This window comes from Malaclemys terrapin, chromosome 18 (assembly GCF_027887155.1).
Source record: "Malaclemys terrapin pileata isolate rMalTer1 chromosome 18, rMalTer1.hap1, whole genome shotgun sequence".
Taxonomy (NCBI): domain Eukaryota; kingdom Metazoa; phylum Chordata; order Testudines; family Emydidae; genus Malaclemys; species Malaclemys terrapin.
The window spans coordinates 19,231,084-19,249,002 of record NC_071522.1 but is presented as its reverse complement, the minus strand read 5'-3'; the positions used below and the strand labels follow the sequence as shown (position 1 = coordinate 19,249,002).

The 17,919-nt window shown below is 57.6% G+C and overlaps 1 protein-coding gene across 1 annotated transcript; it reads left to right on the top strand.

Moving 5' to 3' along the window:
• Positions 1-7,952: 7,952 nt before the first annotated feature.
• Positions 7,953-17,597, top strand: LOC128825703 (uroplakin-3b-like). Its single transcript, XM_054008445.1, has 6 exons — positions 7,953-8,089; positions 11,048-11,197; positions 13,692-13,914; positions 16,226-16,302; positions 16,934-17,063; positions 17,435-17,597. The coding sequence occupies exons 1-6, from the start codon at positions 8,032-8,034 to the stop codon at positions 17,595-17,597; spliced, it is 801 nt and encodes a 266-aa protein (XP_053864420.1). The 5' UTR covers positions 7,953-8,031.
• Positions 17,598-17,919: the final 322 nt, after the last annotated feature.

Genomic DNA, 17,919 nt, shown 5'->3' with positions numbered 1-17,919 from the left:
CGCCATCCCACATAGACGGCTCAACCGGTGTGAGGACGCACGTGGCCAACACGAGGGGCGAAGCGTGGACGCACAGAAGCGATGTAATTACTGCAGTGGCTGTATGTTAGGTCGACTTAATTTTGTAGTGGTGTCGACGTGCCCTATGTCTACACTTCAGCTGCTACCCGGTGCTGTACTTAACCCCCCTCTCCCAGAGGCAGTGACTAGGTCTATGGAAGAATTCTTCTGTCTCCACCGGGGGTTCGGTCGGCAGAGGTGTGGATTTTTCAGACACAGCTGTGCCGCTGTACGTTTCCAGTGTAGACCAAAGCTCTTGTGCCTTATGTAACCCAGGGGCTCAGGGTCTTGTCGAGCATTAAAGGCCCCATCTGTGCAGCTGGTGGCCATCAACCCTGTCTCTGCAGTTCCCTAAGCACTATGGGAATCGTTTGTCTGAGGTCACCACCTGTAGTGGTGCCCAGGTCTTCTGTGTAGCAGGCTCCCAGATGAACCATTCGGACAAGGGCAGAAAAATGCAGATGGTTGAATTGTTTCTTCAACCCTCAAAAGCCCCGAATGCCCTGAAGAGAGCTGGAGCACTTCTTAAGCATCCAAGCAAGCTCATGTCCTAACATGGACGCTCCTTCCCTCTCGGCCATTAGCCCTGCACTAGCTGGAGCAGAGAACCCTCCAACTACTATGAAGCCTCCTCCAGGATGTTCACCCAAGAAGAGCAGTAAAGCTGTAGGAAATTAAGCCTGCTCTGGGCCCAGGCACTTGGGTTTTCTCCTCCTTGAAACTGCGTGGGCACTGGTGACGTCCTTACGCTGCGTGGGCCTTCAGAGCGGCTCCCCGCTGAGAGGGCTGCCTGGCATTGCTCTCTCCGGTGCTGCGAGAAGTAGAGCTGTGACGGGGCATTGAATCCAGTCTGATTTCTCACTCGGAGGGAGGCCTGGAAGAAGCAGTGGGTGGCTCAGTTGGGTACACGCTGCCTGGCTTTTGGGGAGCTGGGTTGAGTTCAGACCATGGTTGTTACTGACCTAAAGTTACAGCCTCATGTCTGGGTGGGAGCCTGTGCACGGCCTCGTCCACACCCAAAAGTTGTACCAATCTAACTAAATCCAGGCCACCCCCTAGTGCGGATGGCCCAGATGATCAAAGATATTTAGATGCCTTGCTCCCGTCGCAATCAATGGGGCCAGGCGTCTAACTACCTCTGGGGAGCTGGGCCATTGGTCTTAGCTCGGTTTGAATTTCAGCAGAGACCAGTTTGGAGGAATGTGGTGAAAGGACGCCAGGGAGAGAGAAGCAGCAAACCAGCAACAGCCTGGTGGCTAAAGGTAAACCAGGGCCAGGCACCAGGGTGGCCCGTTTCGGTATAAACACGCTGGGGGCGTTTTAAAAGGTCAGGGCGAGGGAACAAGGAACTAACCAAGCAGCAAGTTCACCAAGTGCTGTGTGTGGTGTTCTAATCTCCTGTCCCCGTAGGGGCGTCAGGATGCAGCCAAGCGAGGGCTGGCGGACGTCGTCTGAGAGCAGCAGGCTCTGCGCAGCTCCAGGCAATTGTTTACACAAATGATGCGGGGGTGGAGGAGGCAGGGGACGATAAGCTCTTTGCTCTGTGTTTGTACAGGGCCTAGCACCGTCCACGACTGGGCCTCCTCACTGCTACCGCAATGCAACTGACGTCTCCTCCCAGACGCTGGCTCCTAGATTCCATGAGAGTTGGGGATAGGCCCAGGGCAGCTCAGCTCAGAGGTGATCCAGCTCTTAACCTCCTGGCTTGGCGAGTACCCCACGCCTGCAGCCGTGCCTGTGCTTACCCCGGAGCGATCCCAGACAGGAGAGCAGGCGAGATGGACCACTGGTCTGAGCCAGTTACGGGACAACTGAGCTCGGCTGAGCATGTGCGTAAGTGGTTGCAGCACCGGGGCTTCAGATTTACTGAGGCCAAGGGTCTTGCTCACCTCCTGCCCCATTCCTGGGTTAACTGGGTGAGAGAACCCATGTTAACCCTTAGAGCCCTGCCCAGTCCTTGCACCATCACGACTGGATTATGAGGGTGCTGCTAGGGGGACGTTGTGGGGAAGGGATTTGTGGGGGGAAGAGGGAATGATAGCTGGAGCCAACCCTTCCCTCCTTCCCCCTACCACGTTCCTCCTTCCTGGCTCCCTGCCCTGCTCTGGGGACCAGCATGGGACGGGCATAGCAGAGATGAAACCAGTGTTATTCCCTGGCACGTGCTCCACCTCCGTGCTGGAGAGATCACTGGCAGCAGAGACCGGGGGCAGGGGGTGACTTGGCAGTGGGGCTCCTGAAGGTTGCCACAGGGGTTGAGGGGCAGCTCCTAGGGACTGAGTCAAGGGAGGAGAGCGACTGGAGTCCGTTCTGAACTTGGACAAGTTTGCTGAGATGGGCTAAGGCCAGGGTAAAATCTTTCTCAAGGGGTGGAAGTCCTCATCTGGAAGAGGGAGGGGGAACAGAACAGCACAGCAGGGATCTGTCCCGATCCCCCGAGGACAGTGACACTATGTGGCATTTCTCACCCGTAGATCTCAAAGCGCTTTACAGAGGAGGACGTTAGCGTCCTCTCTGCTTTACAGCTGGGGAAACTGAGGCACGGACCAGGGAGAGCAACTTGCCCACGGTCGCAGAGCAGGTCCGTGGCCCAGGGGAATAGTCCTCAGCACGCTAAAGAACGGAAACCCGGGCAGAGTTCATCCAGCCGCAGCACCTCCGGGCAAGGTGCCGATCCCCGTAGATGATGCTTTCCTGACGCACTGGGTTGTGAGACCAGCTGGGTCAATAATTCCCGTGGGGACGGCATCTTGCGCTTCCAGCCGTGCTCTGGGCTATTGTGCATGAATGTGATGGTATTTAGCGTGTGTGGAACAGCCTGGGAGCTCTCCCCCAGCTGCTCAGCGTGGGACTGGCCTCCACTGGACGTTGTGCAGCCAGACGCTAGTAACCAGCACTAGGCTGCAAACCACCGAGGGCTGCTTGCTGGAGGGTGGGGGGAGCCCCTGTGAAAGGCTCAGGTGCTGAACCCCAATGCTCCAGCAGCCTTCGCTCAGGGCTGGACCAACACGCACGGAGCTGCTCGGGAGGGAGGAAGGATGGGTTTGCGGTTAAATCCCGGCACCGGGCAATCAGCAGCCATGGCAGCTCTCCCCTGCCCTGCCCTGCCCTGCCCCGGATTTGCTGGGAGGTCTCTGGGCAAATCACTGCTTAGCCTGATGCTCCGGTTTCCCCTGTCTGTAAAATGGGGACCCTGCCCTGCCGCCGAATGGGAGATGAGGACGGCCAGGCACTCGTGTAATGCCGCAGGACAGGTCTGAGCTGGGGAGCCCAACGCGGGGGAGATAAGAGATTAACTTCCCCCAGTGTAGGTCTGAGCTGGAGGGGGGGCAAAGCAGAGAAACTCCTCCAATGCTGCGGTACCTGTCTGCGCTGAAAGCAGACGCATGGCCGGAGGGAGCGGGGTGAGGAGAGCGGAGGAGCTCTTGTAATGCTGCAGGACAGGCCTGACCAAAACCTCCATTGTCTGGCCCTAGCAGAGTCCCTCTTGCTCACCCCCACCCGCTGCATTTCCTTTCGCCCTGGGCCGCCTCCTTTGCACGTCGCTCGCCTTGTCTTTGAATGGAATACGTGGGGGTTAGTGGCAGGAGCGGTTCTGCAGGTGGCTGCTGGGAATCGGGGCCCAATGGCCTTATGATGCTGGTTACAAAGGAGCGGAACCGGCGGAGGAGAGATTTTGTTTCTTTAATGCTGGAGGTGACTTGTTTTTATTGATGATTGGTGTATCGGCAGCACGTCAGGCCCCAGCCCCGTTGGGCCACGTGCTGTACGTACCCAGAACCGAGAGCAGTCTCTGCCCTGAGGCGCTTATCGTCGAAAAGACCAGCCAGACCCCTGCTGAATCTGAGCCTTGGGCAGTGAGGGGCCAATTTATAACAGCACAGGCCGTGTTTTCAAATACAATGTGATCTCCTCCTACAGCCTTTCCAAGCCCTGCGCACCCAGATCCCGCCCGAGGGGGCGAGAGGCGGCTTGAATACAATAAGAACTGACCCCCAAACCTTCCCTGCAAAGCCGGGGAGACAGATGATAGCAGGGAATGATGCAAGTCATTAGCATGGTGCATTGGCAGGCCTGGATGGGAGCCCAGGACTGGAGCAGCACCACTGGCAGGGAAAGGGGCTTGCAGCTGGACCCGGCCGGTGCTGGGAGCCCTCTCGGGTGAGCCTGGTATTAGCTGGATTGGCCGTGCGGCAGAGAATCCGGGTTCTCTCCAATTATCTATAGTGCCTAGGCCAGGGCCGATGGTTGGTTTGTTATTAGGTGGGGCCTGACCCTGTAAACATGTCAGCCAAGCCTCTGAACGGCGCTCAGGAGTCCTTCAACTAGTGACTCGTGGCACACAAATGTATCACGTGGCGAATGCAGGCCACCGCCTAATGCCAGCAAGCTCACTGGCAGAGCTCCCCCGGCCTTGCCTGGGCGCAGCCCTTGGCTCCCACCAAGTCCGCGGGGCTCCACACCAGAGGGTCCTTCTGCCGCGCTGTAAGGATGAGTAGCAGAGGACGCCGTGGTCGCCCCGTGCAGCCGTCCGGCATGCCCTAGCTGTGCCACCAACCAGGCTGTGTACGACCCACGGCTCTTTATTGTTTCCTATGGGAAATGGGTCTTAGAGCTGCTGGTAGAGTTAATTCTTCCCTACATCTCTTGCCAGCACCTTGCTGCTTAGCTCTGCCTGGCTGCCCCCGCCCGGTTAGTGCTTGGGGTGGGCGGGTGTTGGCTGAGGGGGTTATGGTTGTGAATCTGAATGGGGGAGCCCAGCATGTACATAGAATCATAGAATATCAGGGTTGGAAGGGACCTCAGGAGGTCATCTAGTCCAACCCCCTGCTCAAAGCAGGACCAATTCCCAATTAAATCATCCCAGCCAGGGCTTTGTCAAGCCTGACCTTAAAAACCTCTAAGGATGGAGATTCCACCACCTCCCTAGGGAACCCATTCCAGTGCTTCACCACCCTCCTAGTGAAATAGTGTTTCCTAATATCCAACCTAAACCTCCCCCACTGCAACTTGAGACCATTGCTCCTTGTTCTGTCGTCTGCCACCACTGAGAACAGCCGAGCTCCATCCTCTTTGGAACCCCCTTCAGGCAGTTGAAGGCTGCTATCAAATGTTTCTAGGCGGACGCCAGCCCGTGGTCTGAGGCTGGAGCTAACCTAGCAACCATTACTATAGAGAGCAGACGGGACTCAGCGTTCTGTTAGGAAAACAGCTGGTCCTAGACAACCAGCGTGGGAGCTGTAGAGTGAGAGTCGCCTCATGCACACTGCATGGGTCTGCTAGCTTATGTGCTCCTCCTGGGGCTAAGGTAACAGGAATCCAAGTTACCCCTAGATCCCAAATGGAGGCAAGGGGCCAGATGATCACTTGGTGTACCCCGCCATATGGAAGCTATGCTGATTTTCACCTTTCTCCTGCTCAGAGTCCCACTGCCTGATTGTGATAATAGCACCGAGCTCTCACCTAGCACTTTCCATCAGTGGAGTCCAAAGGCGGGCGTTAGCATTAGCCCCATTTCACAGAGAAAGTCAATGGGGGCAGAGCCCATTGCCAATTGGGCCCTGCAGTCCCGTAACGAGGAACAGCAAAGAACGAGGTACAGTTTGTAAGCTGGAGGCAAATCTAAGGGCAAGAAAGGTGAATTTGGGGGGCAAAAAATGGAAACCCGCCGGAGATCTTAAAGTTGCTTATGGGAATTAAGGACTAAGTGGTTTAGCGTGTTGAAATGACATTTCAGTGGAAACAGAGACGTGTCAAGAGATCTGGCTTTGCTGTCTGGAAACCTGCCGTCTATATTGAGTGCATTCATGTCTTATTGCATGGGCAGTGTGCATCTGCCCTGTGCATCTGCCCGGGTTCTGCACACAAGGGGCAAGGCCTGGCTTCTAGCCACTGTAGTTATGGAATGAACAGTGCAAGGACGGGGCCTTCTAAAGCGAGGAGCAGATACTGGTTCCTTTGGCCCCATAAATCTCTCTCTCTAACAAAAATGCTCCCCAAAAACCCCACCCAAAATATCTGGGATTAAATGAGTGGCCTCAATTTATACATCTAGGGTGAAATCCTGGCCCCATTGAAGTCAGGGGCAAAATTCCCAAAGATCTCTGTGGGGCAGGATTTTCCTTAGGGAACATTTTGATGTCATCGGAAACCCCGTCCCCAGCCCCGCTTTACTCTCCAGTCACTGAAAATGCAGTCCAGCCCAGAAAGCTTCCTTTCCCTGGTGATTTGTACACTCCTCGCTCCTAATTACCCTTGAAACAGATCCACCTGTCTCTAGGTAATCACCTCAGTGCCGGAACTGGGGGCAGTGGCCCTCACACTGCGTTCTGGAGGAGCGATTTCTGCACTCTCTGGAATGGCAGGAATGCTGTGTGGAAGCTGAGGGGGAGGGATGTTTCCAGCCCCGCAGGCCCAGAAGGGAGTGGGACAAGATAGGAATCAGCCTGTCGCCGACCACAGTACAGCTCAAAAGCCCATAAGGCAGCACAGTGCAGTGGATAAAGGCACCACCTAGGCTCTGCTACTTGCTCACTGTGTGACCTTGGGTAAGTCACGGGGGGGCCAAAGTTTTCAAAAGTGACCTTTAAATGTAGGTGCCTCCAATTTGGGGTCCCAGTGTTGGACACGTAGAGGGCCTGGCTTGCAGAGGTGCCCACTCGAAGCCATGAGGCTCAAATACTGAGCCACTCAGAATTCGAGCCCACTTTGGGAATGTCAGCTCTGGAAGGCTCGGTGCCTCAGTTTCCCCATCTATAAAATGGGCATAACGCTGTTGACCCATCTGTGTAAAACACTGTGAAATGCATGAATGAAGAGCGCTCTCCATCCACTAATCACCCCGGTTCTGTTTATAATCAGAGGCCTGAGGCATAACGCTCGGAGCTGGAGTTGAACCGGACCTGGCGTGGAAGGATGTGTGGGTTTGGGTCTGTCCACTCCAGAGATTAACCCCAGTCGAATAAGGCTGAAGCTGGAGTGGGTTCAGGACAGGTGGCCTGGCAGCCCAGACGTTGGACTGGGACTCGGGAGATGCGCGTTCAACGTCTAGTTCCACAGTCGCCCTGCTGGGTGACGGAGGAAAAGGCACCTGGGTGCTGACGTTCAGGCCCCCGCAATGGGCTAGGGGTTCAAAGAGCCCCGCTCCACTGCAGGCACCTAACGAGGGGACAGATGTCGGAAGGATCTGAGCAGCCGATGGGCCGAAAATCTGGCCCGGGGGTGGGTGCTGAGCCCTTCTGACCATGCTGGTCCTACACCTCCCTGTGTCTCCATCAGCAATACCCTGCTACCGCCAAGGGTCATTTAATGGGTGTGAGCGGACGGGGGGCTATGAAGACACTGCCAAACCCCCCTCAACTTCAGGGCTTTTAAGACCAGAAGGGGCCATTGTGACGCTCCGGCAGAACAAAGGCCAGGGATCCTTGCCCGGAGCTCGGCCTCTTGCCTTCCCAGGTGAGTGGGGTTCGGCTCCAGGCCCCTGGGGTGCAACAACAAGAGCCTGGGAGTCAGTTCAGCCGCTGAGGGCCGGGTGGAGCAAGGCAACGCGCAAGGAAACCGGCCATGGGGACGTTCATTCCACCCTTGCGAGCCTGCCTGGGCTTGAGCGGAAGGTTGCAGGCCCTGGGCGAGCCCAGCCCAGCCTCCAGAGGGGCACGGCCGCGAGTCATTGCCAGCCTTTGGGGCCCTGGAGCTCTGCTGAAGAACCGGCCCGACCTGCTTGCTATCTGGGCCTCGATCCCCCAGCGAGGAATGCAGGTGGCTGGGAACTGGAGGGCACAGCAGCGACCCTGGGGGCAGGGACATATCTGAACTGGGGGTGGGGGCGGGGAAGTGGTGGGGGGAGATCTTTCCCCTCTGCATCCTCTTCACAGTAGTGCCCAGGACACAGAGCGAGGCACAGGGGACCTCGCTGTCCCAGCTGCGTGCTCCAGGTCAGGCCAAGACACACACAGGCTGTCCTCTGCTGCGATGGAGATACCGCTGCTGCTGCTGGTGCTGACTGGGATCTGCGCGGGCAGGGTCCTAGGTGAATTTTTGACTCTAACAGCCGATAGTGGTCTGGGGGTGCTGCCCGCTGGGGATGGGGAGAGAAGGGAGAGCGATGGGGTGGGCGGAGGGAGAGGGAAGCTACGGGGTGGTTGCGGGGGGACGGGGGACGCTATGAAGTGAATGGGCAGAGAAGGGGAGGTTTGGGGATGGATGGGTGAGGAAGGACGCTGTGGGGTCAGGAGAAGAAGGGAGAAGCTGTGGGGTGAATGGGCTGAGGGGATCCTATGGGGCACGTGGATGGGGAGGGACGCTATGGGGTGGGTGGATGGGAAGGACACTATGTGGTGGGAAGAGGAAGGGAGAAGCCGGGGGGTGAATGGGCTGAGAGGGGGATCCTATGGGGTGGAAGGGTGGGGAGGGACGCTATGGGGTGGGTGGATGGGGAGGGATGCTATGGGATGGGGAGAGGAAGGGAGAAACTGTGGGGTGAATGGGCTGAGAGGGGGATCCTATGGGGTGGAAGGGTGAGGAGGGATGCTATGGGATGGGTGGATGGGGAGGGACTCTATGGGGTGGGAAGAGGAAGGGAGAAGCCGTGGGGTGAATGGGCTGAGAGGGGGATCCTATGGGGTGGAAGGGTGGGGAGGGACGCTATGGGGTGGGTGGATGGGGAGGGACGCTATGGGGTGGGGAGAGGAAGGGAGAAGCTGTGGGGTGGGTGGATGGGGAGGGACGCTATGGGGTGGGGAGAGGAAGGGAGAAGCTGTGGGGTGAATGGGCTGAGAGGGGGATCCTATGAGGTGGGTGGATGGGGAGGGACGCTATGGGGTGGGGAGAGGAAAGGAGAAGCCGTGGGGTGAATGGGTGAGGTGAGGAGAGGAAAGCTGTGGAGTCTAAGGGTCTTTTCCCCTAAATACTTAGCAGAGGGAGAGAATCTGGGGGACTTTTCTTCCCCAGAAGGTCTTTGCCGGGGGACTCCAACCCCCTGCGTGTATTGGGAGCTGTTAAACCCCTGCTCAGACAGGTGTTGGGAAGCAGTTTGGGGCCTGAGCCGAAGCCCACTGCGGGGCCTCCTTGACCTCCAAGGCATTTGGCGCAATCAAACACTTGGCGAGTTCGTTAGCTCCAGTCTGAGCAGTTTCCCTGCTGGGGAAGGCAGCCCCGGCTTCAGGATGGACCCAGGCTGGCTTCCACCGGGGCTTTCCCTTGGCGAGGGGGGCAGGGGCCTTGTCACAGGCACGGTCCCTCAGCCTAGCCTGGGCAGGAGGTGGGTCTGTAGTGCTTGGACGGCGATGGGGATACAGAGCCTTGCACCTCAGGCACATGGCTTCTGAGCCAGCCCATTGTGGGAACGACTGACAGCGGCTGTCTCGGGCAGCGATTTGGTGCCTGCCTGCGGACTCGGTCCAGGTCCCTGCTGCCCCCGTCACCAAATAGCCCTTTGTGGTCAGCCGCAGCAGAGAGGCCACAGGGCTGGCTGGGTTGTGGAGGCCGAACTGCCCTCTCAGGCCCCTCCACGCCCGAGGGGAACACATGATCCCAGAAGCTGGCGCTGCCCACGTCGTGCCAGAGCAGGTGAGCTCCGTGGGGCAGCAGGGCTCCCAGGCACTACCACACCCACAGCACCACCAGGGGATGTGGGGTCCAGGCGGCCATTCCAGCACGGAGGTCCTAGGCCCGGAGAGCACGTCAGCAGAGACGGCGCTCTGGCGAGGGTTTGTGTTTGCCCAGCAGGGCGCAGTGACCCGCTGGTGCTATTGTGTTGCTGCGTCATGACGCGGCTGGGTTCGAGTCACAACATCACAGTGGGTCGGGACGACATTGCCCCCCCAGGGACAGGCAGGGTACTGACACCACACGACATCACCAGCTGCCGGGCCCATGTCAACGGGGACTCCCCTGTGCCTTGCAGGATGGCAGCCGCGGGGACCCACCCTGTCCCTCCAGCTTAGCAGCACACTTAGCGGGGGCCCCGGTTCTCCCCGACAGGCTGCTCTAATTTCATATGGGGGGGGGGTGAGCTTCGCTCAGCTACACCAGTGCGAATCTGGCTTGACTCCGGATTCCCACTGCTCTAAGAGACTGAGCTTAGTGGGTCTGCAGGAAGCTCTTTCCAGCGCTGGAGTGGGGGGTCGTCCGTCACATTGGATGCTGAGGGCCAGATCCTCAGCTGGTGTAAATCGGGGTTGCTCCAGGGAAGTCAATGGAGCAATGCCCGTTTACCCCAGTAGCCAAATGACGCCAGCTGAGGAGCAGGCCCCAAATGCCAGTAGGGTCCATTTCAGTGACTCCGGCTTGTGATCAGAGGCCCGGGTTTGTGCCCAGAAGCTCGAAGCCTTAGATCCCTCAGCATTACGGATGATAACGCTGGATCTGCTTGTGATCCGGAGCCACGTCCAATCCCTTTGCGACGCGTGCTAAGGCACACGCTAGGGTGCTGGTCGTGCACGACTGAGCCTCTCGTATCTCGGACATGGATTCAGGTCTGCTCCAGGTCAGCAGAGAACCGAGCTGACCAGAGCCATCAGCCCCTTGGTCGCCTGTGTGAAATGGGCACGAGGACTGGCGCTATTAACGAGCGCCCTGGTGGGTGGTCTCTGCTCGGAGACCGAGGACCAGATTTGGCTCTGTTACACCGCTTCAAAGTGTTGGTGTATTTGGGTGGTCGTGCCCCAGGCATGGACCAGCTAGGAGCTGTAGGGACCTGCAACAAAGCGTCGGTCCCTGCCACAAAGAGGGGCAGTTGGCGTGTGAGAGGAGAGACCGAGGGGAGCCCAAGGGAACCCTGAGCCCATCTTGGGCAGCAGGGTAAGCAGCCGTCACAGCTCACCGGCTGCCACACACTCATGGTCACCGCTGCCGTGGGCCCATCAGCCCGGTGACAATGCTGCATTCAGCGGGAAATGAGAAGCGTTGGGTTCCCCGCCCCCCTCTCTGCTGGGCCCCGTATCCACCTCCAGCCTCGCGGCCTCACTCTGTGCATTTGTTTCTCCAGAGACGGTCCCCTACACGCCCCAGATCACTGCCAAGTCGCTGGAAGGGAAGCTCACCGCGACCACCTTCACGCTGGACCAGCCCATCTGCATCTTCGATCAGTACGTGAACAGCACCGATGACATCTGGCTGGTCGTTGCCTTCACTAACGGTACGTGTGGCTCCAGATCCCGCCAGACACCTTTCCCTGTGCCTACAACAGCCTTTGCCAGCCCCGATATGGCACTGTCTGAGGAGGAAGTTCACAGGCGCCTCTATTCCCCTTCTGGCTTTTCCTTCCTCCATCTCGCTTGAGAGATTGTAGGGCTGTGTCTCCGCTCTAAGGGGTTACTCCCTGCCCTAGTAAAGGCAACGGGGTCAGAGCACGGCACTAGGACGCCTGCGTTTTAGTCCTGGCTCTGCAACCGACTCACTCTGCGGCCTTGGGCTAGTCACGGAGGCTCACATTTTCAAAAGCAACCTCTGAACTTGGCTGCCTCCATTCGTGGAGGCCTGAGCTAGCGGGAAGTTAAATAAGATCCTCTGGCCAGGCCCGAGTCAGGCAGGGTGGAAAGCTGCCATCCAAATGAGCTGCACTGTGCCCAGCCAAGCGGTAGAGGGAGCCAAAGGACACCCTGGCCCCTAATTTAAATGAGTTCAGTGAAATAAGTGTTTGCATGAAATTTTCGGGTGGGCCCTAGAGATTCCTAGGAATGTGGGGTTTGCCACACCGGATCAGGCCGCTGGTCCTTCAGGTTTGGTATCTCGCCTCTAGCTGCGGCTTCAGGAGAACACCTGCTCCATTATGCACCTAGCCAATTGCACAATGCTGTGAATGGAGGGGAAATACCCCTGCAGCCGTCCCCTTACGCCCTGGAGCGGGACTTTGGATTGCTCATCTCTGAGCATGGGGACAACAGGATCGCTTTGCCAAGCCCTTTGAAAAAATCCCGCGGCAGATCGAGACGCTGACCACCTGCCGGCATTCCTAGGGGAGCAAGAATCCTCTGATGCCTAACCCAGCCAGCCTGGCAGTGATCTCACGTTCATTACCCACTGCCCCGTTTCCGCCGAGGGCGCTCTGCCTTTGTAGAATAAAGCCCGGTCCGCCCTTAAAACGGATCCCGCCTAGCTGTGCTGGCTCTGTGGAAAAACCACTGTCCCTGTGCCAACGCAGTGTAGACGCAGCTATGCTGACAGAAGACTGCTCTGCAGTGTAGACGCAGCGTCTTGCGTCCTGGCTCCATCCCCCAGCACTGGGACATCGCAGACGTCCTGTGCATTTCAACCAGGCAGCGTGTGTCTCTGCTGCAGCTGGTGCCGATTTGCAGCGTTAGCCCGTTCTCCGTGCCCGCTGCGACGCACTGCTCTCTGTCCCGGCGTGGCAGCTCCCTCGCTGGGACCCGCAGGCTTCAGGCACAAGGGTTTCACTGCACACGGCCTGGCGATGTGCCACCTACGGGCCACTCTCGCGATTTTGGTTCCTAATGTGCATGGGGCGGAATTTTTGCCGGGGAAGGCGCTCGCAGCAGGAGAATACCCACCCGTGGGCCATCCCTCGTGCTTCCGTTCACACTGCGACACGAACACTTAGGCCCTGAGGTGCTGGCCGTTGGCGTCATTGGCAAGACAGCTGGTAATGCAGCAGCTGGGCTGGACACGGTCCCCACCCACCGAGCAGACGGTCAGATCTAGGGAAGGTCTTCACTGCAGAGTTAACTCAGGTGATCAGCTCCTGGATCTGAGCACCCGGGTTAGCCTTGCCCAGGTGTCAGCAGTCCTGCTGCCAAGTAACTTCGGGGGGCCCGTCCCATGGTTCGTAGCGCTGCAGTGAGCTGAGCGGCTCTGACTGCGGCCCAGTGAATTGGGGAGAACGTGTCTGTCCTCCTGGGCGCACGGCGTGACTCGTGGGAAGGCAGCACAGTTATCAGCACTGGTGTGGTTCAGCCTGTGTCCCCACTGGAAAATGGACAGGTGGTTCGCCTGAGGGAAAGCCTCCCCCCGGGTTTGAGCCTATACCCCCGGCTGGGTCAGTTAGTCGGGTTGAAAAACGCCACACAATTGGGGTGAGAGGGTTTGGTATGTGGACGGGAGGAGGGCTAGGGGCAACCCATGAGTAAAAGCCAGAGTTAACTCTGCAGTGAAGACAGATCCCTGTTCAGGTCACAAGCCCTAACACTGCTCTAGCTAATGTAGATCCTATGTTGGCCCAAGGAGTAGCAGCTTGTGCTTTCCGTGCAGATAAACCCAAGCTCCATCCTTACTCACAGCCACAGGGGATGCTGAGTTTGCTCAAGCAATGACCATAACAGTCAGGGGTCTGCCCTGAAATGATCCCCATTCCGAACCTGTGCCTTTCTATACTTATGGGGTTTGGGGTGCAGGTTTATTCAAAGTATTTAGGGGCTTTTCTAGGCTCCCTATCTCCACAGCACCTGTGCCACTCAGCACCAATGGATTTAGCTTCCCAGCACATCTGTGATATGACGAAGGATTTACATATGGGGAAACGGAGGCACTGTGGGATTAAGTGACTTGCCCAGGGCCAGCCTGGGAGTCAGTGGCAGAACTGGGAATGGAACAACCATCTCCCAAGTCAAGTACCTTGACCACCAGCCCAGCCTTCCCGCCTAATCCGGTAACACTCTCTTCTTTTTCATCTGCAGTCACATCCCATTTCAAAAATCCAACCTCACAGATCCAAATCCCTCCCTACCAGAAGCTATCGACTGCTCTCCATTACATGACGCTGAAGACTTCCATAGCCTTCTACCCATGTGCTGAAAACAGGGCCCCTAGCGTGCTCCGGGTTGGCAGTGACACGTCCTGCAAAGACGACCGCAGCCTGGAGTACTGCAACGGACCCCTGCCTCATCCCGGGCCTTACAGGTACGACAGTCTGAACGCAGGTAGCCCAGCAGATAGGGGCCTGGCTGCCCTCTCCCTCACACAGCGGAAATCAGGAGTAACTGCCAGGCAGGCAGCGGACTCAGTCCCATATAGTTAGAGATTAGAGATCACCTGTATTTGCAGTAGCACCTAGGAACCACTGTCCTGAACCAGGGCCCCGCTGTGCAAGGTGCTGTACACACACAGGTTAGACAGATGGTCCCTGCCCCAAGGAGATTCCTGATAATGTTAACTCCCCTTGTTCCTCCATTCCCACCCTCTCTGGCGTTCTGTCTCCTCCGATCGGTGCAGCACCCCCGGCAACCTTCACACCATCAAACTTGCTCTTTCCCAGTCTAGAACTCACTCATTTGCTAAGGAGGCTCCTGGTTCTTTTTAACCCACTCTTTGTGGCTGCGTTGGCTGGGTGCAAGGAAGTTTAAGGAGCCTGCTAGATCCTGGCTCCTAGATCACAGGGCTGGCTCTGCCACCTCTTCCCACTCCAGCCACTCAGTTGCCTTTTGTAATTAACTGGCTCTTTAACGATAAGTGACCCAGTGTGGTCATTTCTGCCGTCCTCTCAGTCCTGATGCAAGAGGCACCTGCTCTTCCTCACCTGCCGTCAGGAAAAGGGCATTCCTTCTCTCTTCTCACTGTTCTTCCATTCTCCCCTTGCTCCCCAGCCCCTGTCTTAAGACACCAACTCCTGAGCATGGCGGGTGGAGTGGTTTGCAGATATCTAATCCCACATGGTGCTGGGGAAAGGGGCATCACCAGGGAAGTAACCAGAGAAGACCCCCGTGCCGGCTACCTGAGCGGAGAATTAGATTCTGCCTTTAGTATACATCCTTCCAGCCCGTTGACTTTAGTGGGGTTGTGCAGGTGTATCTCAGGGCAGGATCTCACCCAGGAAATTTGCTGGCACCAGGGGGCTTTGCATTTTGGAGGTTTCTACGTACACAGAAAGATAGAGAACAAACCTCTCTTCTACTTCAGAACTACAGTTCCTCGTGTTTGTGAGGATAGGTTCCTTGCGGAATAACATTCAGCCACTAGATGTCTCCCTGTGCTCCATACACTTGCAGGCAGGGCGTGGTCCCTGGTAAACAAGGGTAACCATGCTGGAATTTGAGCTGTGTGGCAACCTGTTTGTGTCTCTAGTCAGTAGCTGTATTCTTTAACAAATACCTCCTGCTTAAGGAGGACTTTGATTCCATAGACCGTGACTAAGGTTAAGATTTTGTCACTGTTATTTTTAGTAAATGTCACGGGCAATAAATAAAAATTCACTGGAGCCATAAGGTGGGGAAGAGGGGGCTGGAGACGGGAATGACAGCTGGACCCTGGGAGTGGGGGGGGCTAAGAGCCCGAGCCCCACCCTAGCGGGCCGGGGGACTGACAGCCCAAGTCCCACCACCATGGGGGATGGGCATACAGCTCCACCCCTGGCTGCAGTGGGGTGGGGGGCGTAAAGCCCCAGCTCTGTCCCCACTGCTGACAGCTGAAGCCAAAGTCATGGAGGTCCGGTAAAGTCACAGAATCTGTGACCTCTGTGACTAAATCGTATCCTTAACCCCGGCAGTCTGAGTGTCCCTCTTAGCATACACTGCACCTGCCGATCACTGTCGTACCTAGGTCCTGATATTCCAAAGGCGGATAATACTGGATATCTGCTTTGGGGGTCTTTAATCTAGAGGAGAAAGTCAGAATAAAATCCACTGTCTGGGAGCTGAGACTCAACAAATTCAGATTAGGAATAAGGCATAAGTATTTACTAGTGAAGGTAATTAACCACTTGCGACCCAGGGCAGTCTCCATCTCCTGAAGTCTCTAAGGCCGGAGCAAATGGCTTTCTAACAAGGATGCTATGGCACAAGTAGGAGTTAGGGGCTCGACCCGGGAATGAGTGGGGGAGGTTCTGCAGGAGGTCCAGCTACATGATCAGAATGGGCCCTTCCAGCCTTGAAGAACTAGGAGTCGGGGTAAAGGTGATGGCAAGGAGAAAGAGCCAAATCTTCTACTGGTGTCATTCACCATAGCTCCATTGAATTCAGTCGAGCTGCATTGAGATGTACCAGCAGAGGATCCAATCGATGGTGTCTTGGGCCAGCTGTCTGGAGACAGCCTATGGACAGACAGACAGACCTAGGATTTGTCGGTGACAAGTTGGGTCAGTTTTGCTCTCCAAGCGTGAGAGGTCTACATGGCTTTGCCGTTTGCACCTGCATCCCTGATGCTCCAACGTGGGCTGGGCTGGAGCCCTGCCAAATGTCACTGGCCTTCTCTCTCCTTTTCTCGCCCGCTCTTTCAGAGTGAAATTTCTCATCCTGGATACCAATGGGTCCAAGGCAGAGACAAGATGGTCCCAACAAATTATACTGAAGCAAGGTAACCCTGCGTTGTAAGCATCTTGGGGGAGGGTTCTTGTCTCCTTTAAGCCTTGTAAAGGGGGATGATCCCACCCCCACTCTCAAGGCAGCACATAGGGACTTGGGTTCCTGACTCACCCTCTGCACGCTTCCTCGGGCTTGTTAGGATGGTACGTACCAGCCAGAACTGGCAGTTCCCAGGGTGTCTCCTTGCAGGCCCCCTGTCCCTCCCGGCTCAGAGATACTCAGTCTTTTAAACTCTTGAGTTGTAGTTAATTGGGCCCGCCTGGTCTAGTTGCCCGGGTGAGTCAGTAGAACAGCTCTGCACCTCTCTATAGGCCCTTACAGCCTGATACTCAGTCAGAAGCCTTGAGTGACCAGGCTACATTACAGCTCCCTATTGGGAATCGGACACTGAGCTACCGGGGCACCGTGCCACCCATACAAACCTGGGGGAGGGAAGTGACTGTCTGAGCAGCACTAAGGGAGCTGGCCCTAAATGATCCCAGCTTCCGCCATCCTCCTCCCTATTTCCTCTCCTCCCTTCCCTGATGGATCCCTTCAGTCCCCACCACCGTCCCTGTCGGCTCCCTGCCCTCCCCGACCCCCTCCATGCCTGCGGTGAAAACTTCCCCTGCCGTGTGCCCCAGGTCGCAAGGCGCGCTCCATCGACACCTGGCCCGGGAGGCGCAGCGGCACCATGGTCGTCATCACTTCCATCCTCTCCAGCTTCATCGGCGTCCTGGTGATCTTGTTCCTGTGCACGGTCGCCTACGAGTGGTGAGTGCCGACGCCCAGAAGGAGGCGCAGCCCGGCTGAGCCTTGGAGCAGAGACTGGCTCGACTGGGGGGGGGGGTGGGAATCTGTGAGCCCAGGCCAGTGGGAAGGCTCTGGATGTGCGTCCTTTGGGGAATGGCGAGTGAGCTGCCCTCCCCACCTGGCACTCACGCAGCACCGACCCTCTCTGCTCAGCTACCCTGGGGTCAGAGGTCCGCGGTGTGCCCCGGCCGCGCTCCCCACCCCCCCCAGCACTGGGCTATGAGAGTAGACGCAGGGCCCCCAGCAGCCACTCGGCCTGGCGCTGCGGGAGAAGGGTTGGGCGCTGGGCCCGGGAGCTGCTCACCAGCTGCGTGTCTGTGGATTGTTTACAGCTTTAAGCTTTGGCGGCGAGAGGAGCCCGCGGTCCCGGAGGAGCCACGCGCCGGGTCCTTCAGAGAGAGGGAGTACGATACCCACCACATCCCCCCGTCGCAGGCTCCACCCCAGCCCCCCAGCGACGTGCCCCGGCCTCACTCGCCAGCCGCCTCCCCATAGGAGCCCAGAGCTTCCCGCAGGCCATCGTCCTGGGCTCAGCGGTCAGCACGCGGGCATCCCCTGAAACCTCACATCCCATGTATGCACCCCGTGCCCTCGCCATCACACACCCCGCTGCCCGGCATCCCCTATATACCCCAGCCCCAGCGTCCCCTACGCTCCCCAACCTCCAACATCTCCATCACGCACCCTGCTGCCCGGTATCCCCTATATACCCCGACCCTACGCTCCCCAACCCCCAGCGTCCCCATCACACACCCCGCTGCCCGGCCTCCCCTATATACCCCGGCCCCAGTGTCCCCTACGCTCCCCAACCCCCAAC